General features: G+C 41.2%; 1 protein-coding gene across 1 annotated transcript in view; it reads right to left on the minus strand.

Annotated features, from left to right (window-relative positions):
• Positions 1 to 1,356: 1,356 nt before the first annotated feature.
• Positions 1,357 to 21,950, minus strand: part of CENPF (centromere protein F) — a 62,097-nt gene continuing 41,503 nt past the window's right edge. Inside the window, exons 14-20 of the mRNA XM_043923436.1 lie at positions 21,615 to 21,767; positions 16,775 to 16,951; positions 16,284 to 16,445; positions 13,880 to 14,042; positions 9,971 to 10,441; positions 7,400 to 7,578; positions 1,357 to 2,343 (exon numbers count right to left, since the gene is read on the minus strand). Coding sequence (XP_043779371.1) covers positions 2,140 to 2,343; positions 7,400 to 7,578; positions 9,971 to 10,441; positions 13,880 to 14,042; positions 16,284 to 16,445; positions 16,775 to 16,951; positions 21,615 to 21,767 — 1,509 coding nt within the window. The 3' untranslated portion in view covers positions 1,357 to 2,139. The remainder of the gene's footprint in view (positions 2,344 to 7,399; positions 7,579 to 9,970; positions 10,442 to 13,879; positions 14,043 to 16,283; positions 16,446 to 16,774; positions 16,952 to 21,614; positions 21,768 to 21,950) is intronic.

Here is a 21,950-nt window from a genome sequence, read left to right on the forward strand (position 1 = left end):
CTCTACAATTATATAAATGGAAGACATGCTGAGAATTTTCCGTAACAAGGAGCAGCAGCTACAGTCCACCTGGGAAAAGATCAAGATGCTTTCATACCATGGAATATTACTCAGCCAGAAAAAGGAACTGATTTTGTTTAATCGGGTCATTTGTAGAGACATGGATGGACGGAGATAGTGTCATACAAAATGAAGTCAGTCAGAAAAATACTGTATATTAACATAATATATGTGAAATCGAGAAAAATGGTATAGATGATCTTATTTGCAAAGTAGAAATAGAAACACAGAATATACAGATACCAAGGGGGAAGGCGGGAAGGGTGGGAGGAACTGGGACACTGGGGTTGACACACATACACTATTGATATTGTGAATAAAATATAGATAACTAATGAAAAACATACTGCACAGCTCAGGAAACTACTCAGTGCTCTGCGGTGACCCAAATGGAAAGGAAATTCAAAACAGAGGGATTATGTATATACACATAGCTGATTCATTTTGCTGTACAAAAGAATACTACATTGTAAAGCAAATATACTCCAGTAAAAAATAGAAAAAAAAGAAAAAGAAAAAAAAAAAAAAAAAAGGATGCTTTTAAGAACCCACGGAACCACCCAGCCAGACCTACTGAGTGGAATCTTCCAATAACTGCAGACAGCCAATAAAGTTGATGGCCTGATATTAGTAATATCTCCTCTGGGCCATGCCCTTGAGCACATGGCAGCCTTGGGATGACTTATGATAAGGATATTGCACCAGATCACAACCCCGAGCAACTGAAGAATCAGGGGGAAAGACAGGATATCACTTTCAGTAGATGAATACTAAGTAGCTTCATATTATTGAAGCATTATCCAACATAGAGGCCACCTACCAAAGGACAATTTTAAAATATAAATGTTAGTATTTGTCAAAGTTTATACATAAATCTGAACTAAAAGTCAACAGCAAATTATCTTTTACAAGTTCATGTCCTGGAAAACTTCTTTACCCTGATTCGAGGACACAAGGACTTGTTCCAAAGTTTTTGAAATTGATATGGCTCAGAATGCCTGCATATTTACAAAACTCTGTCATCCATAAATGAGCTGGAAAATACCACATACTTGTAACCTTGTTGATGAGATTTAATGAGTACACACATGTGCTAGGCACTGGCTGGACGTATTATATGCCTACATAATCTTCATGACCCACATTCCAAACCATGTCTTTTTAATATAACTGAATGTGTTTTCTAAATGTAGTAGTATCATTTGTTAAAATATGTTTACTTTTACAAGAGGCTGTTGAAGTTAACAAGAAATGGTACCAAAGTTCATAATATATTTATATTTAGAAATCATTTGTACATAAAACAAAGGTGAATTGAATTTTTTATTAGAAAAAATGCCATATTTTATAGATCACCATTTATGAGAATCCTACCAAAGCACTCCAACAAACTGGCCTTGAAGAGAAACAGCACAATGACAGAAAACTCAAGATACTGTACCTTTGAGGAGCCTGCAGCCAGGCTGACTGAAAATCAACACACAACTCCCACCACACCACACACAAGTATGAACAGGTTATATAAGTAAGCCAAGATTTAGAAAACAGTGTGGAAGAGGAGGAACACACCCACACATGTATCTGTGTGCATGTTTTCCTTAAAAACATGTAACAGGATTTCCTTCATTTTACTCAACTCAAAGAAATTCTTGATCTAAAATTATTCCATGTCTAACATTATACAAAAGAAATATCATAAAGCAAAAGTTTACATTTTCCTGGGAGCTGTCTGTTGCAAGTAAGAAAATGTTACTTGAATTTTTTAGTGTAAAATCCACATAAAAACAGGAGTTGTAATACAGTGCTTGCCATTTAAAGTGTAACATTGCCAAAATGCTTTATACGGGACTATTTTACATTACAGAAGAGGAGTATCAATGTAGAGGTAATCAGTGCTTCCAAACTTTTATAATTCTTCTACAGGGGAGATCTAAACAGTCAAATGTATTTCGATTTAAAAGGAGCTGCTTTCTTCCCTCTGGTAAAGGTGCCGACTGATGAACAAAGACAAGCGCACAGTCAGACTGCGTTCTGCTCAGCAGCCGCCGCCTTCCAGGAGTCCTGACACGCTCGGGCTCTTTACTGGACCCTACAGTCCCCACCACCCCCGGACTCCAGGCTGGCTTCTGGGCTGGGGGCGTGGTGGCCTCGCTTGGCTCTCAGGCCCTCCCTGGGGCTGCCTGCTGGACTTCTCTCAGGAAGATTACTGATGGAGAGAGATCTGGCAGTGGGATCTCGGAAGGCAGTGCCTGAATCCACTGGGCTCTGTTGAGAAACCTTGACCTGCAACACAAGTATTGTCATTAGAGGTTTAAAATCACATTCGCATTTCTACAGCATGAAAAATAAAGTACTTATTTAGGTCATCACATTTGAAGTTCAATTCTTCTTCTAGGAGTTGTACACAGTATGACGATTTCTTCTACCCTGAAAACAGGCCCCCACCTAAAAGAGAAGCTAGAGAAAAGGTTCGGACACCACCTCTTGAGCCACCTTGCAAAGCTTTCCTTGACATCTCTAATGACCAGACACTCGTTCCCAAGGCCACCGTGACCGTCTCAGATCAGAAGGTAAGCTCTCTGAGGGCAAAGACTGTGTCCTTTTTACCTCTGCATCCACAGTGCCCAAAATATGCTTGACTAATAGCAAACATTCAATATTTGCCTAAGAACCCAAACCAGCTTCCATTTATCTTACTTGAGCCTCTATCATTCAAATAAACGTATTCCAGTGAGTCTTAACAGTTTCATAAGGTGGAAGCTTTATTAACAACATTTAAAAGACCTAGAGCCTCTTCCTCACATAACAACATTTTAATCATTCTCCTTCCATTTAAAGTCCAGAAAAAAATTTTAAGTTCCCTTTTCGATGTCCTGCCTTTTAAGAGAAAGGGGGATCCCCCTTTTAAGAGAAAGGGGGATCTCAAAAAATGTGAGACTTTAAGTAGATGAGAGGGTAATGCAGCTGGTAGGGTTGAGATTTTTTTGAGTTTTCTATGGTAGTGAGAAAAAATATGGGGTCAGGAGAGAGAAAGAGCAAGACGGATGAAATACATGAAAACGTCACAACCAAAGTGAAAGGGCAAGAGTAGACGGTTCAGGTAGGAAGATCTTTAAAAGAAAAAGAGGAAGGACTCTTAGCTAGGGTTATATGTGCTCAGTACCAACTCTGAGAAGCACCTATGGGACAGACCACTCCCTGCCCAACTGCCTGCCCGGGACTGCCTTCTGAAGCAGAAGAAGAAAGAATGGAAATTATTTCCCTGTGTATATTCTTTCCATAGGAAGTGTGTGGTTTTAAAAGGCAGCTAAATACTTTTCATTACAAAACATAGTAAATCTGGCCAACAGATCAGATCCCTGGAAAGGTTGCCTCTACCTCAGATGATGTGCAGGACACTTAAAAAGGAGTGGCCTTGAAGGATTAGGACTTAATGGAAAATTACTGTCCATGAAAATTTGAAGGAAAAAAACAAGAGTTTTACTGGCACTCTTTTCTTTCCTTTTCTTTTTTTTAAAGTAGAAAGTGATACAGAAGACAGACATTTCCCTTGAACCCATGAGCTGCAGGAGAATCAAACCTTTAGTTGCACCATTAAAAGACAGAGGACCCTCTTACACTGTTGGTGGGAATGCAAACTAGTACAGCCACTATGGAAAACAGTGTGGAGATTCCTTAAAAAACTGGAAATAGAACTGCCATATGACCCAGGAATACCACTTCTGGGCATACACACTGAGGAAACCAGATCTGAAAGAGACACATGCACCCCAATGTTCATCGCAGCACTGTTTATAATAGCCAGGACATGGAAGCAACCTAGATGCCCATCAGCAGATGAATGGATAAGGAAGCTGTGGTACATATACACCATGGAATTTTACTCAGCCGTCAAAAAGAATTCATTTGAACCAGTCCTAATGAGATGGATGAAACTGGAGCCCCTTATACAGAGTGAAGTAAGCCAGAAAGATAAAGAACATTACAGCATACTAACACATATATATGGAATTTAGAAAGATGGTAACGATAACCCTATATGCAAAACAGAAAAAGAGACACAGAAATACAGAACAGACTTTTGAACTCTGTGGGAGAAGGTGAGGGTGGGATGTTTCAAAAGAACAGCATGTATACTATCTATGGTGAAACAGATCACCAGCCCAGGTGGGATGCACGAGACAAGTGCTCCAGCCTGGTGCACTGGGAAGACCCAGAGGAATCGGGTGGAGAGGGAGATGGGAGGGGGGATCGGGATGGGGAATAAGTGTAAATCTATGGCTGATTCATATCAATGTATGACAAAACCCAAAAAAAAAAAAAAAAAAAAGAAAAGCAAACTATGGGCCAAGATGGTGTTTTCCATCACACAGTGAAAAGAATACTGGTTAGGAATAATGTATTTTCCACACAGAAAAACTATAAATATTGATTTGATATTTTATGCATTACTTAAGGGGAGGTGTTTTATTTATAATGAACAAATACACATTTTTATCTTTTGCTATTCCTTTCATAACTATGCCCTGTCAATAAATAACACCAAAGTTATAAGTTCTTAGAAATACAAGTTTAAAATTTAAAAAAAAAAAAAAAGACAGAGGAGGTGGGGAGAGAGACTGCATTGGGGAAAGAGAATGTGAGCTAGTAAAACTCCTTCTGAAACCCAATAGAATAGCCAAAGTTCACCCTTTGGCCTCCCCTTCCAGACTCAATTTCTTGATTCTGAATTGAGGAAACTGTAGTTGGTAATCAGAGTTTTAACTTCAGATTTGATCCTCATGTTGGTTAGTTAGCCTCAGACTTATACATAACTAGATGAGGTCAGACTTCCCAGGTATTTAAGATATTAAGTGCACCCGCCGTACCCTAACTGTCTTACAAACCGTGTCTGCAGCCACAGTGGGGAGACAGTGGGCATGCAAATAGCTCATTGGAAAAGAAACTCATAAGTAGGAAAAATGGTTAAGATCCCACTAAATTGCTGACAGGCCCTGTGGTGATGGCCTCACAGTCATCTCATACAGTTAATGGATGGTCCTCTGGAGCTAACTCCCAGAGACAAAGCAGAGACTGATCCTCACCTATTCTGCATCTTGGCCATGTTCCCCTTTGAACTTGTCAGCTGTCACTAACAGTTCTGTTAAATGATCTAGGAAATCTTTCAACACTCAGCCAGTGACTTCAGGTGAATATTCATAATCTGAAGTTTCTAAGCAACCGCTTTAGGAAAGAATAACTTGCAGTCTCTTTTTTCAAACGGAATGATGAAATATGCTCAGCAGATGAGGCAAGCATTTTATAAGGTGACTCAGAAAATGTTGAATGACATTAAAAATCAATAGGCTGGGTTTTGAAGGCTTGCATCTAATCACAAGTCCCCTATAACCTCCTTTCAAGAGGAACCACCCCCCATTCATGTGCACAAGTGCACAAAATTGCTTAGCAGTTCATAACCACTGGTGCCTACTGCAGCCTATAGCTCCTGTGCACACAAGTCTGCAGGAAGCCATGGTTACTGCTCTGTCCTCAGCAGATGTGACAGCAGTGTGGAGAGCAGGCCCCCTAGCGTGCAAAGCTCTCTTAGAAAAGAAGCTCCAACTCCACATGACAACTGCTTTACCAGCAGTCCTCACAAAAGAAGGAAAAGTGACCCCTACGGTAATCTTAGGAGGTGATTTCCTAACACACCTTTAAACATCTATTTAAACATCTATTATTATTGTAATCACTTTAGGACATTAACAGCTCCATTAATTTAGAAGATATCTGTATTAGACATGAGGACACAAGTAAACTGTTCACATAATCAGCAACATCACAGAAGTCATACTGGAAACAGCCAAATACTTCATTTCAGGAGTTAGGCTGTGCTTAATATTAATAGCTTTGGTCAAGTCTGGAAGCTTCACTCTTTAAAAGTACTAGTTACTTTATGGAAAAGAAACTGTTCTTATGGTCCCTGGAGAGTTAGGACCTACTCCAATATACTCTTCAGTGTTTTACTGTTACCAACATTCAAAAGTTAACTCCAAACATGAGTGTACAGTAAGAAAGAAAAATTAGAGAGAAAGGTGGGAGGTGGGAAGACTGATGGGGAAGGGAAAGAAATTTGCACAAAATAGCAGAATATTTCTAATTCCAAGTCATAGATGGGCCCATTTTAATGAGTGAAAGAAAATCTCATACCCTTCTCCCTCAGCCCCCAGTGAATAAGATCTTTATTATAATGTAAGTTATAAACAAACTTAACTGTAGATATAAACTCCTTAATCCTTAAAGCTCTTATATATCAGCATAACAAACATTTGCTTAAATGTTGTTGCTCTGATGCAACTAATCACCAAAGTCTTTGTATTTGGTATCTAAAATCCTAATGAGGAACACGCCTGCCCACTTAAAAAGTATTACCTTATACAAATAAGGGTTACTACACCTTCAAAGTTTTGTTGGCTGGATCAAGGTTATCTGATTGAATACTTAAACTCTAACCAATAAACAAAGTAAAATCATAATATTAAAAACAAAAATTCTGTAAGTTATTCCAGAAACTTCCAACAAGAGTCCTGTGATCCCTAGTTTGAGAAACAATAGGAAAAGAGCAAGACTGGAGCTGAGAGACAGGTGTTAACCCTGGGGAGGTTCAATCTTACGAGTCTTACTTTCTTCGTCCTTTTATAATAACTACCTAAGAGAGTTCAATAAAATAAAATAAAACTGAGTTACCTAAAATTCATGTACTTTGCATACATAAACGGTAGCTGCTGCTATGGCTGTGAAGCAAATACACTCTCTGCTTTAAATAACTTGCCTGGGCTCTTTGCGAGGTGCAGAGAGGCCCCTAGGATTCTAACCCTCTCTCACTTCAACAATCAAGAGAGACACCCACCAGCAGAGCTCCTTTCTTCAGACATCTGCTGAAATACGCGCTTTTCACAGAAAGTCGAGGGGCAGTAAACACTAAGAATCACAGCCGGGGGGCGGAGGGGTGAGAGGGAAGCCTGTAAACAAGCAAACACCAGGGCCTGCGCCCCGTCCTTCCACAGTTCCGCCGAAACGTTCTAACAAACCCTTGGAGCTCCGCTCTGACAACACCACTTCCCATCAGACTGTTTATAAGCAGCCTGCTGGGTCAAGGATGAGATTGTGCGGCAGGATAACGTGACGTCTATCCTTGCATCTGCTTGCTACTCTCCTCACTACTGACTTATTTATACCACGGGGAAAAGGTCAGACTTTGAAGGGCTCCTGAGTCAGAGGGTTCAGTGTCAAAGTCTTGCCCAGATAACGCTCTCATTTCCTGGATTTCACACAGTAGATACATGTTCACGGAGTTTACCTTTTGTGATCTGCTGCCACCAGCTGTTGGATTGGAGGTTTCGGTGAGATTTTCTTTGTCGAGACTTAGTGGGGATGCTGCTAACTTCTGGGCAGCAAGGCGGGGGCTGGTCCTGGTTGCCATGGTTGTCCTCCGCAGGATGTAGGGGCTCGTCTTTCCGGTTGGGATGTCGGCAAACCCTAAGGGCACAAAAGTGACCATCAGCACTGCTGGCTGCAATTCCATCAGCCTCTCCAGGGGGAGTGATATTCACAAGTGACATTCACCAGTGAGCAAGGATCCACTTCCTCCTCCGCAGTGGGCGGCGGCCCCACTTTATTCACAATCACCCTGGGAGGCAGCAAGCTGAGTAAACCCCTCACAGGTTTTTTTTTCTTGTTAGAAACAAAAGAAACAACATGGGGGAAAGGGGGGTGGGGGTGGAAATAACATTCAAGGAAAAAACTTCCTGCTTCTACAGAGAACAAACCAGCAGGCCTTCCTGTAAGACGGATGGGTGGGGGAAATAAGGGGTAAAATGGAAAGGGGCAGGCACAGGGGAAGGCCTGCTCTTGTGGAAAGGGGGAATTTGTGAAGTCACAACAGCTACTTGCGGGGATACTCTCACGTAGAAAGACTGGATGGGAGGAGAGTCTGGGTCTTGCTAAGAGTGACTTCACTCGGCATCATCTCCCCACATAGAGGGAACTGACACAACTAGTGATGGCCAAGAGGAGAACGGCAATCCCAAGGACACTAAAAGAAAGCGTGTCACACACGCTCCAAAACAGCCTTAAAGCAACTACATTAACTACAGGAGACTGTGCTTTTGTTTTTAACCTTTACCTACAAATAAAAGGCGGTCATAAAAAAGAGCCAACTAACTATTTGGAGGTTGGATTTCTTAGCTAAGGGTTAGAATTACTCAAAATTGTGCTTCTCAAACCATCTATGGCAAAAAAAAAAAAAAGTTTTCTTTCCCCAAATCATCTCCCAGAATTTTTTCTTTTTAATTGATTAATGGTATTATATTAGTTTCAGGTGTACAACACAGTGATTCACAATTTTCAAAGGTTACATTCCATTTTACTTATTATAAAATATTGGCTATATTACTGGCTCTATTCCCTATGCTGAACGATATAGCCTTGTTGTAGCTCATTTATTTCAAGCGTAGTAGTCGGTACCTCTTAATCTCCTGCACCATCTTGCCCCTCCCCCTGTCCTCTCCCCACTGGTAACCGTTTGTTTGTTTTCTGTATCCCAGAATCCATTTTTAAAACTACACTGCCATTGGAGTACAGTTGCTTTACAATTTCTACCGTAAGCAGAGTGAATCAGCTCCATGTATCAGATGCGCCCTCTCTTTGGAACTGCATTCCCACTTAGGTCACCGCAGAGCACCCAGCACAGAGTTCCCACACGTGTGCTGTATACAGCGCGTGCCGGTCTAATCCATCAGCTGCGTCTGACTCTTTCTGACCCATGGACTGTAGCCCACCAGGCACCTCTGTCCATGGGATTTCCCAGGCAAGAATATGGAGTGGGTTGCCACGCCCTCCTCCAGGGGATCTTCCTGATCCTGGAGTGGAACCCTGGTCTCCTGCATTGGCAGATGGATTCTTATCATTCATAAAGAATATCATTTATTCTTTATCACCTGGGAAGCCCATGCGATACAGTAGGGTCTCATTAGTTACCTATTTTATACATAGTATCAACAATATCATATGTCAAAATATATATATGTCAGTCCTAATCTCCTAATTCATCCTGCCGCCCCGCTTTTCCTCTTGGTATCCATATGTTTGTCGTCTACTTCTGTGTCTCTATTTCAGCTCTATAAATAAGACCATCTATAGCAATTTTTTCAGATTCCACATTTATGCGTTAATATATGATACTTGTTTTTCTCTAGTTCTACAGGACAGAAGAGGGGTAGGGAGTAATCTCTCATCTGCTGTGGAATGATACTTTTGTATAATACAATAAGAATGAGTACAATAAAAACTGATTATGTGCTTGGATACTGCAAACAGCAAAATAGCAAATGGCTAGGAAAATTTTAAATTCTAACTCAAGATTTCTATACATCGTTTTGGTCATGGGACAGTAACGAACATTCCTAGACTGGCCCCAGTCTCTGGGCTACACGTTGAGGGAACACTGGGGTTAAAAAACAAACAAAAAACATGGTAAGTAGCTCCAGCCAGGAGCCAGCATCATGGGGCCCCATCTTTCAGCTCCCTACTACCTGGGTCACACAACACTAAAGGTGGGGAACTTGAAGGGTTATCTTGATTTGGGGATTTTTCAGCACAGAAATATCGATTTCCAAACAGTTTTTTGACAGTCATTTTTCAAATCTCCTAGTATTTTTTGTACTGTGACATAAGTAATTAGATCTGTCATTCTCTCATGAGAGAAAAGAAAGTATATACCTTACCAATTTAACAGTGGACTATTGCTTCTGAAGATTAATTAGGACCATGGCATAATAACCCCAAAATACAAATGCTTCTTTTCTTTTTGTATGTGAATTTTTTTAGAATTTTTTAAAAGAACACAAATACTTTTAAAATTATGTCATACCTTTCTTTACAACTTCTGGAAGCCCCTCTGGCTCAAACTCAGCATCTTCTGCATCCTCTGCAGGGTGAGTACTTTTGATGGCTTTCCTGCTTTTTTTAGAAAATGTCTCTGGTGTAGAAGGCGTGGTTTCTCCCCCATCCTCCCGAATCCCACTGGACCTTTGCCTTTTGCCTGAAGATTTATTTTGGCCAGATGGTAACTTCTTTTCAGTGGCAGAAGGGACTGGGGATGGTCCTGGAGCAACTGAATTCACCAAAGGAGAACTTCGAAGATTAAGTTTAGATTGTGAACTCAGACGAGCAACTTGTGTTTCTAACATCTCTTTGGCTTTCTCTAACTTCTCATGGCTTATAAGCAGGGAACAGTATTTATCCAGGTATTCGTCTGCCTCCTTGGTTTTTTCTTCAAGGGTTTCTTTCAGTTCTTTCATTTCGGTTATTAATTCATCGACATTACCATCCACAATGGTATCTGTCAAAAGTAAAGTGACAAGTCATTTGTAATGTGACACTTCTCTAGTTAACACTGGGCATCATCAAACAGATAACGTTAGACTTGCTCTTGATTTTTTTTATTTTGGAGGAGTGGGGGAAGATGTAGCTACAGATGTTCTTATACTTTAAACAGCTCTTATTTGGGAGGGACTGTATCAAAATACATATTCTAGTGAATAACATTATTGTTTACTTGCTAAGTCATGCCCGATTCTTTTGAGACCCCACAGACTGTAGCCCACCAGGCTACTCTGTCCATGGGATTTCCTAGGCAAGAATACTGGAGTGGGTTGCCATTTCCTTCTCCAGAGATTGAACCCGTATCTCCTGCTTGGCAGGCATATTCTTTACCATTTCACAGGCAGATTATTCAGCCTACAGGGGAGCCCACATACTGACTGGGATAGTTTAAATATAACCCATCAATAGCTCAAACTCATATTTCAGCCAATCCATCAAACTTTCTTGTAGTTATCATACTACATAAAACAAATTAATTTATTACACCCTCTATATTTATCTGTCCGTTCTTTCATGAACAGTAAAAGTCGATAGAGAATATAGAGTCACTGTTGTAAAGGCTTTGGGAGACAGTTCAGCTGCTCAGTCGTGTCCGACTCTTTGCGACCCCATGGACTGCAGCACGCCAGGCCTCCCTGTCCATCACCAACTCCCAGAGTTTACTCAAACTCGTATCCCTGGAGTCGGTGATGCCACCCAACCATTTCATCCTCTGTCGTCCCCTTCCCCTCCTGCCTTCAATCTTTCTCAGCATCAGGGTCTTTTCTAATGAGTCAGTTCTTCTCATCAGGTGGCCAAAGTACTGGCGTTTCAGCTTCAGCATCAGTCCTTCCAATGAATATTCAGGACTGATTTCCTTTAGGTTGGGTCTCCTTGCAGTCCAAGGGACTCTCAAGAGGCTTCTCCAACACCACAGTTCAAAAGCATCAATTTTTCAGCACTCAGCTTTCTTTATAGTCCAACTCTCATATCTATACATGACCACTGGGAAAACCATAGCTTTGACTAGACAGACCTTTGTTGGCAAAGTAATGTCAATGCTTTTTAATATGCTGTCTAGGTTTGTCATAACTTCTCTTCCAAGGAATAAGCATCTTTTAATTTCATGGCTGCAGTCACCATCTGCAGTGATTTTGGAATCCCGAAAAATAAAGTCAGCCACTGTTTCCCCATCTATTTGCCATGAAGTGATGGGGCTGGATGCCCTGATCTTAGTTTTCTGAATGTTGAGTTTTAAGCCAACTTTTTCACACTCCTCTTTCACTTTCATCAAGAGGCTTTTTAGTTCATTTTCGCTTTCTGCCATAAGTGTGGTGTCATCTGCATATGTGAGGTTATTGATATTTCTCCCGACAATCTTGATTCCAGCTTGTGCTTTATCCAGTCCAGCATTTCTCATGATGTACTCTGCATTTAAGTTAAATAAGCAGGGTGACAATATACAGCCTTGACGTACTCCTTTCCTGAACACTTAGGATTATACAGTGGAAGACATATAGATTCAAGGGATTAGATCTGATAGACAGAGTGCCTGAAGAACTATGGACGGAGGTTTGTGACATTGTACAGAAGGCAGTGATCAAGACCATCCCCAAGAAAAAGAAATGCAAAAAAGCAAAATGGTTATCTGAGGAGGCCTTACAAATAGCTGTGAAAAGAACAGAAGCTAAAGGCAAAGGAGAAAAGGAAAGATATACCCATTTGAATGTAGAGTTCCAAAGAATAGCAAGGAGAGATAAGAAAGCCTTCCTCAGTGATCAATGCAAAAGAAACAATAGAATAAGAAAGACTAGAGATCTCTTCAAGAAAATTAGAGATACCAAGGGAACATTTCATGCAAAGATGGGCACAATAAAGGACAGAAATGGTATGGACCTAACAGAAGCAGAAGATACTAAGAAGAGGTGGCAAGAATACACAGAACTATACAAAAAAGATCTTCACAACCCAGATAATCACGATGGTGTGATCACTCACTTAGAGCCACATATCCTGGAATGTGAAGTCAAGTGGGCCTTAGGAAGCATCAGTAAAAACAAAGCTAGTGGAGTTGATGGAATTCTAGCTGAGCTATTTCAAATCCTAAAAGATGGTGCTCTGAAAGTGCTATACTCAATATGCAAATAAATTTGGAAAACTCAGCAGTGGCCACAGGACTGGAAAATGTCAGTTTTCATTCCAGTCCCAAAGAAAGGCAATGCCAAAGAATGGTCAAACTACCACACAATTGCACTCATCTCACACACTAGTAAAGTAATGCTCAAAATTCTTCCAGCCAGGCTTCAACAGTACATGAACCATGAACTTCCAGATGTTCAAGCTGGATTTAGAAAAGGCAGAGGAACCAGAGATGAAATTGCCAACATTCATTGGATCATCAAAAAAGTAAGAGTTCCAGAAAAACATCTACTTCTGCTTTATTGACTATGCCAAAGCCTTTGACTGTGTGGATCACAATAAACTGGAAAATTCTTCAAGAGATGGGAATACCAGATGACCTGACCTGCCTCCTGAGAAATCTGTATGCAAGTCAAGAAGCAACAGTTAGAACTGGACATGAAGCAACAGACTGATTCCAAATTGGGAAAGGAGTACGTCAAGGCTGTACACTGGGAGACAGGCAGCGGCTGATGAAAAGACAAGTCCAAAGAAGTGCTGAAAACCGTGTGGAGGCAATGGAGGGTCTGATTGACAAGGGTTTGAAGGACACTATATGCGAAGATGTCTCAGTCACTTGTAGCTTCCTGGTTGGTATTGATTCCGTCCTTGAAGCCCCAGTCCATTCTGACTACTCTTCTCAGTAGGGAAGACTATTGACCCCTCACCCCTTCCAAGCTATGTATGGTCCACAAGAGCCATGCGTACTATATTTGCCGTCATCTATCCATACAGAAAAAGCATTCCACTCTAGGGGTGTATGTGGCGAAAAGTGACAAAAAGCGTTGTCATTACTGTTTCGTTTTACCTACACACCCAAAAATATAGTCCCCAACGTTTCTATTTAGTAGGGCCAAGGACAACCAGAATCATCTGTTCGTAAATTACCAGTGCCAGCTCAGAGGCCAATCTTCCTTTGATGTAGGAACTATGTAATGGACATCCACATGAATAACTCTTCTTGGAAAGGCTCATTAGCAAACAGGGCTGCCAGGTTTTTGAACGTTTTATAGAACAGAAGGTGCAGTCGTTCTATTTTTAAAATGCAGGCTTCATTCTGAATCCCATTAGTGACCCCAGCCTGAGCACAAAATTCAGAAACTGGGAAATGGCTCACTGCTCAATCTGGGCGTGCTGTCTCAGAACAGAGCACCAACCACGCTTCCCCCACAGACACACCGGTGTGTGACTTCACTAGTGGACATCGGTCAGGGCTGGTCCACGTGTGCCCACCCACCTGCTCTCTGCTTTTGCTCTGCAGCTTCAAGACGAGACAGTTCTTTCTGCAACATCACCTTTTCCTCTTCCAGCTGTTTACAGGATTTCATCAATAACTTTATTTTACTCTGGGCACGATCGTTTTCCTTCTTCAATTTATCTGCATGTTTTAGATTTTCCATCTACAAAACAAAAGCAATTCCACTTAAAAACCTTGAATGGCTTTTCGTGAGCATATGGAAAAATATTAATGAGATATAATTAAGAATTATATGCTATAAGTTTAAGAACAGGACAAAACATCTAAAGATGCATAAAATAATTCCTCGTCTCTGTTCAGTGTCCTAAGTCCCCCCCAGTAAACACTGTGTCTTTGTCCTACTAAGTAAGTAGCCCAATATATCTGTGTTTATCCAATGGGAATCACACCCGGGAGGTAGGGGCCGAGGGTCCATGGACATATTCCTGGTGGGCCAAACACTCCAGATGAGAGAATTTTGTTCACATTTGTGATTCTGTGCTCTGGCACAGTTTCAATACCTAAAATGACATTTGTTGAGTCATACCAAATGAAGGCCAGAGATATGGCTCACAACACTAATTTAAAGCCAAATGATATTATGGTTTATAACATAAATTTAAATGTTATAGTAACTCAAACAAAAAGTGAATAGAATGGTGGGAGAATTATGTCATCAAGCACTTCTTAGTAGTGCATGTTCATAGTTCCTTAAGCACAATTGCAAAATCAAAAAAACAAGTTCTGAAAATGATTTATAGGCAAAACTTGATCTGAACAGATATAAAGGAATTTACAGTCTTTATTTATCCCACCTTGTGAAAATATTCATACATTTTGCTATAAAACTATGAATTTGATTATGAAGTATCACCCCAGACTCTGATAGAATATTATGTGATATGTGGCATATGCATTGCATTATCTAATATCTAAGAAATACAGAACTCTAAAACAATCTAGCTCTAAGAAGTTCTGATAAGAGATCATAAACATATAAAGGCAGATCAAACTGTCAAAAAAAAGAAAGCAGCAGCTTAGCAGCACATTGATGTTACAAACAGATTTCCCTCTGTACATTTCACCTTGAAATAATTTTATCAGCAATGTTGCAATAAATCTGAACTTTCAGAATTTTCTGATTCCAAACATAAATGGATTAGAGACAGATTTAATTCAATTTCAACAATGCTTATCAACTTCAATAAAATTATGAGATTTGAATAGACTCAACTAACAATGTACCATTTTGTACATATATAAATAGACATTCCCCACAGTACAACTGTCAAAGATTTAAAAAAAGGAGAAAGCAAGTAAATTAAAAAGTAGACCTGAAGCTATTTCTTTCTGTTACTAAACCTAATATCTCTCATTTTGTAGCAACAGGACATTATTGATCATTAATGTTATTTTAAACTTAGTTTGTATTTCCTTGGTATATTTCCTTCACTGTGATAATTGTATAAGACTATCAACATAAGAAATCTATACCTAGTTATCATAATTTTTCTGAAAGATATTTATTTTCCAGGTTCCTATTTTACGTTCTGGATGGTATTCGTTTTATGCAAAGTATTTGTGGGAATCAAAACAGCCTCCTTCTCCAGGTAGAATTACTATAACTTCTATACTCTTAACAATGGAACTTTCCAGGTGGCACAGTGGTAAAGAATCTGCCTGCCAATGCAGGAGACACAAGAAATGTGGGTTGGATCTCCAGGTAGGGAAGATCCGCTAAAGGAAGAAACGGCAACCCATTCCAGTATTCTTGCCCAGAAAATTCCATGGACAGAGGAGCCCGATGGGCTACAGTCCACAGGGTCACAAAGAGTCAGACATGATTGAGCAACTGAGCCCACACACATAGTCTAACAATACTGAGATTAGGGTTCACCTTCTTTTTTCTAAAGAAAATAGTTTGATGGTCCCTGCATCGAGAGGAAGAGGAGAACGTATACATATGTATGGCTGGCCAAGTGCTTGGCTCACATTGAACACCAAAGTCATGGGAAAGTAGGTTTGATCACAGTAGTGAACCTGAAGACCAATCACGTAAGACTTTCACTACAAAATCATCATCTATGTCTGGAGGGGCCTGCCGTGATCTATTATTGGCTTGATCTTCATATCCCCCTCAAGAAGTCTCTGACATCCTCTACTTGAGAGGATTCACTGAGCGATGGATAAAGTCTACTCAGGCTATGGAACTGCATGCTGTCCTCTAATCTGTAGAAACAACTCAGCAGGCAACTGATGAATGATTTATCACTACAAAAACTTTTTTCATGAAAAGTAAAATGAAAACACTTAATTTCATATTATTAAAATCACTGGTACATGTATTAGTAACAGTAATAACTTAAGTCATTCTAAGTTATGAAGTAAGGATAAGTGTACATACCTCGGTTTTCTTCAATTCTTCTAAAAGCTCAGTGGTCGCTTTCAAAGAATTATTGAGTTCTTCTTTACTGGACTTTAAGAGGTCTATCTCCACCTTCTGTGAGCTGAGACATTCCTCCTTAGAAGTCAGTTTCTCTCTATATGTCTGGATTTCCATTTCATGCTAGGGCATAAAAATGTTACTTTAGCCAGGAGGCTCAGGTAAAAACATCATAAGGGAAACAAACAGAAAAGAAAACTGCTACTCCAAAGATCATGGTTTTTGGAACTCTCTCCAAGATGGAAATGTATTTTTTAAAAACTCAAGGCATAAAATAAGACATGTGCAAACAACTGGGGGAAAGAAAGGGAAGTTAATAGAATGAGACCACTCACAAAATTATGAAGCATAATTATAATACACAACACTGGCTTGCTTACAAAAAATGCCTCATCACCACCATCAACACATACTCTACAGCTTGCCCAGTCTCCAGACCACACACTTTTTACCTGTTTGTTTGTATCCAGAAGCAAAGCCTGATGTTTGTTTTCAGCTTCCTGAAGCCGTAGCTGATATTCAGCTATTTCTCCTCTCATTTTCCCTTGCTCTTCCATCTGGTCTTTGTGTACACAATCCAAACTCTTCTTCAATTCACTATTTTCTAGCATGAGCTCCTTCAGTTGACCCTAATGAGAAAAACAATAAAATTATGGGAAGATAATTAAGAACCTGGACATATATATTTAGGAACACTGAGTATGGAAGGGAAAAAAATCATTTACAGGCAAGACAAAATCTATACAGAATTAGGGCTATAATCCTTAGCAATGTACAGTTGATGTTCTACAGCCACAGATTAAACATCCACAAATATAACCAACTACAAAACAAAAATATTCCATCCCCACTCCACCAAAATTCCAGACAGTTCCAAAAAGTCAAAGTTGAATTTTCTGTGTACCAGGAACTTTCCACACAGCATTTACATTGTATTTACATATCCTAGTAGGTTACTTGTTGTTGTTTAGTCGCTCAGTCCTGTACAATTCTTTTCAACCTGATGGACTGGGGCCCACCAGGTTCCTCTGTCCATGAGGACTCTCTAGGCAAGAATACTGGAGTGGGTTGCCCTCCTCCAGAGGATCTTCCCGATCCAGGGATGGAACCCAGGTCTCCTGCATTGCAGGCGGATTCCTTACTGTCTGAGCCCCCAGGGGAGCCCAAGAATACTGAAGTGGGTAGCCTGTCCCTTCTCCAGGGGACTCTCCCGAACCGGGGTCTCCTGCATTGCAGGCAGAGTATTTACAACTATTTACATAGTATTAGGTATTTTAAGTAATCCAGTATGGGCTTCTCAGGTGGCTCAGTGGTAAATAATCTACCTACCAATGCAGACACGGGAGACTTGGGTTCAATCCCTGGGTCAGGAAGATCCCCTGGAAGAGGAAATGGCAACCCAGTCTAGTATTCTTGCCTGGAATATCCCAAGGACAGAGAAACCTGGCGGGCTACTGTCCATGGAGTTGCAGAGTCAGACATGACCTAACAACTGAGCACATGCAAACTTAAAGTACTCTGGGGGATGTGTGTAGGTTACATGCACATTTTATATGCCATTTTATAGGAGGGACTTGAACATCTATGAATTCTGAAATCTGGAGGGCCTAGAACCCATCTCCTGTGGATACCAAGGGATGACTATAATTCACTTTAAAAGGTGACTTCACCTCTAGGGGCAATTTCCTTTGTTCCAACCCCAGGTCACCTCCACAAGGAACACGGGATCTCTGAAACCTCAACTTCACAACTAAGATACCCTGGACCAAACCTTCCTTGGCTCTCTGGGCTTCTCACTTTTTTAAGTACTTCTATTACAGTAATTTCTTAACCTCATCACCAGGACCACCAACACCTTTACACTCAAGCCCCTCCAGACTTGTGTTTCCTTCCTTGGCCAGCTTCGGTGCATCTTCTGTCACTTTAAGAATTTCCTGTCACATGCTCCCTACTCCTCTGCCCCTCTCTCCCTTCACGGGGCAGGACTAGAAAAACCGCAGCCCTGGAGGCATCTGGCTTCTCTGTGCCTGATCCCAAATAGCTGTTCCTACATGTGTTTATATACATGCTGTGTCCACTTTCTCATCAACCACTCCTCAACCCACTCCAACCTTTTATCCCAGCTCCTCCTGAAATAGCATTATCAAGCTCCATATTACAAATCCCATTCTTTAGCCCTCATCTCTTTCATCCTCTGAGCAGAATCTGATGCCGCTGACCACTCCTTCAGTCCCGAGACAGCCTCCACTCGTGCCTTCAGGAACAGGACGCTCTCCCGGTTTGCCTCCTCCTGTCGTCCCAGTTTCTTTGCTGGCTCTTCCTCCTCTGTCTCACCCTGCATGCTGGGGGTCTCCTGGGGGTCACCTGGGCTGGGCCCTGAGCCGCCTCTTCTGCACCTTCTCTTCTCGATCTGTATGTTCTACCATCCTGATAATTTTTAAACACTACCTATATTGCGAACTAGCCAAATTCATGTATCTATCCTTTCAATCACCAGCCTCTTGTATTTTGTGTCATTTTAGATTGTGAAGGAAAGTTATGACAAACCTAGACAGCATATTAAAAAGTAGAGACATTACTTTGTCAACAAAGGTCTGTCTAGTCAAGGCTATGGTTTTTCCTGTAGTCACGTATGGATGTGAGAGTTGGACTATAAAGAAAGCTGAGCGCCAAAGAATTGATGCTTTTGAACTGTGGTGTTGGAGAAGACTCTTGAGAGTCCCTTGGACTGCAAGGAGATCCAACCAGTCCATCCTAGAGGAGATCAGTCCTGGGTGTTCATTGGAAGGACTGATGTTGAAGCTGAAACTCCAATACTTTGGCCACCTGATGCGAAGAGCAGACTCATTGGAAAAGACCCTGATGCTGGGAAAGATTGAGGGCAGGAGGAGAAGGGGACGACAGAGGATGAGATGGCTGGATGGCATCACTGACTCAATGGACATGGGTTTGGGTGGACTCTGGGAGTTGGTGATGGACAGGGAGGCCTGGCGTGTTGCAGTTCACGGGGTCGCAGAGTCGGACACGACTGAGCGACTGAGCTGAACTAGTTCTTTACCACGTTCTCCTACTGCTCCAACCTTCTTTTATATTATTTTCCATCTGACTCCAGCCACAATGGCTTCCTTTCAATTTCGAAAATGTCCATAGGTGTTTATAATTTCAGAGTTTTGTTTTTCTCCCCCCTTTAAGGCTGCTCCATGTCTTTGCAGCACACAGGATCTTCAATCTTCATAGCAGCATGCGGGATCTTTAGTTGAGGCATGTGAACTCCTAATCACGGCATATGGGACCTAACTCCCTGACCAGGGATTGCACCCAGGCCCCTGGCTTTGGGAGCACGGAGTCTTCGTCACTGGACCACCAGGGAAGTCCCTAATTTCAGAAATTTTGTCACACTGCTCTACAAGCTTAGAAGGCTCTTTCCTTGGTCATGTTCTTCACATGGTGACTTCTTGCCTTGCAGGTGGCATTCTCAGACCACCTTGTCTAAATCAGGTTGTTCCCTACTCCTATACCCAACTTCTCAAACATTCTGCAGGGAAGAATTGTTTCCTTTATCATGCTTAACAGTTGTTTTTTAAAAAATACTAATTTATTTATTTGGCAACACTGGGTCTTCATTGCTGCACATGGGCTCTCTGGTTGCAGCAAGGAGGGGCTGCTCTCTAGCTCTGGTGCCCGGACTTCTCACGGCAGCGGTATCTCCCATTGCAGAGCAGAGGCTCGTAGTTGTGCACACGGGCTTAGCATCCTCACCGTTTGTGGAATCTTGTTGGACCAGGGGTCAAACCAGTGTCCCCTGCACTGGCAGGCAGATTCTTAACCACTGGACAAGTCTTATAGCACTTGAAGAGTTCATGATTATTTTATACATTTCCTATGGGGTGATTTATTGTGTCGCGATGGTAAGCTCTGTGAGTGCAGGAACCTCTGGATAGCTATCCTTTGATTTTAGTAGTGTTTACAGAATGAATAAAGCCATTGCAGACCAACGCACTCATACATACGGCCTTCAAGCTGAACACTTAGCATTTTTTTTTTTAGAAGAGCCTATAAATGAAATGCAAGTAACAATATACTAGGGATACTCTCAGACTGCTCAGTCCCAAGCAGATTTCAGCTGGTGCAGGACTTAGATATCATTCATAGGAACTCCTTCCACACAGCATTAGCACAAATCCCATGAACCAATTGCTGAGATTAAATGCCAAAGCTTTTCCGTTTTTTTAAATACCATATTTAAAGAAAAGTACAGGGCTTCCCTGGTGGTTCAGTGGTTAAGAATCCACCTTGCAATGTAGGGGACATCCATCCCTGGTCCAGGAAGATCCTATAAGCCGCACAGCAACTAAGCCCAAGAGCCTGGACTCTAGAGCCCATGCTCCACAACAAGAGGAGTCATGGCGGCGAGAAGCCTGAGCACTGCAACCGCAGACTAGGCCCCGGTCTCCATAACTAGAGAAAGTCCACAGGCAGCAACAAAGACATAGCAAAGACAAAGTTAATAATTTTTTAAAAACCTACCTTATTGGAAAGAAAAAAAAAAAGCACAAATTCCCTCCATTTCTTATACAGGCTATTCCAAATGTCATTGCAACTTTATGTATTATTCTGGGTCATAATCACAATTATATTTTGCTATCCTTTTCTAAGAACTACTTGGGGATGAAGTTGCACACGGACTATATGAACATAGGAATTTTGCCATCTGGCTGCATGGTAGCTGCTACCTAAGTCTCGTTGTTCAGAGATTCAGGAGAAAGCACATGAATCAGCAATGTCTATTACGGGACCAGCGGCGGGAGTGGCAGCCCAAATGCTATAGTTCTGCCACCACCCACCCTAAAATAGCAACTCAAGTCTGCTCCAATTTTACATTTGACTGTGACTCTCTGTTACTTTGTTAGTTCTCTGCAAGATCAGTGCATCTGTCTCTAGCAACACTCTAGCTTATAATCTGGAGCAGGCCAGGAAAACAGCCTACTGAAAGCTACATGCAATCCATTTCTGGTATGACTTAATATAGTTAGAAGGGCTGTCTTCTATGAAAAACATATCTGGGCTCCTTGACAGGTATTTTCATGTATTTGGGGACCTCTCTGGACTCCTTCAGGGCTCATGACAGTGCTGAATGGCGAAGATTACTGCAGGTCTGACCATGACATAGCTTTGGGTTATTCTTTTCAAAAGATAAAAAAAAGTTTGATACATTACAGAAGGTCTTACCAAAACAATGAGAGAGTGCATAAGAATTATTAGAGTGTAATGAATCTGTCTAGAGAAACTTACTTTGCTGCTCTTTATTTCTTCCAACATTAAATTTAATTCTTCCGTTAGCCTGTTTTTCTCCCCACTAAATTCTTCTTTCAGTTCCGCCGTTTCTTGTATCATTGCATGCCTTTCCTTCTGAAGCTCAGTTTCTTTCACAGTCATTGTGTTTACCTGAAATTTCATCTTTCATTAGGATCTGCTTATGATTGTCTGTTTGATCGTATTAATCACTGTGATACAGCATATTCGTGACATTCACATCACTCCAATAATAAAATAAAACCCAGCTAATCCTCCCGGTGCTAATCCACTCAACTAATATTCTCAAAACTGACTGGTAAGCTTACCTTTTCT

Source organism: Cervus elaphus, chromosome 14, assembly GCF_910594005.1.
Source record: "Cervus elaphus chromosome 14, mCerEla1.1, whole genome shotgun sequence".
NCBI lineage: Eukaryota > Metazoa > Chordata > Mammalia > Artiodactyla > Cervidae > Cervus > Cervus elaphus.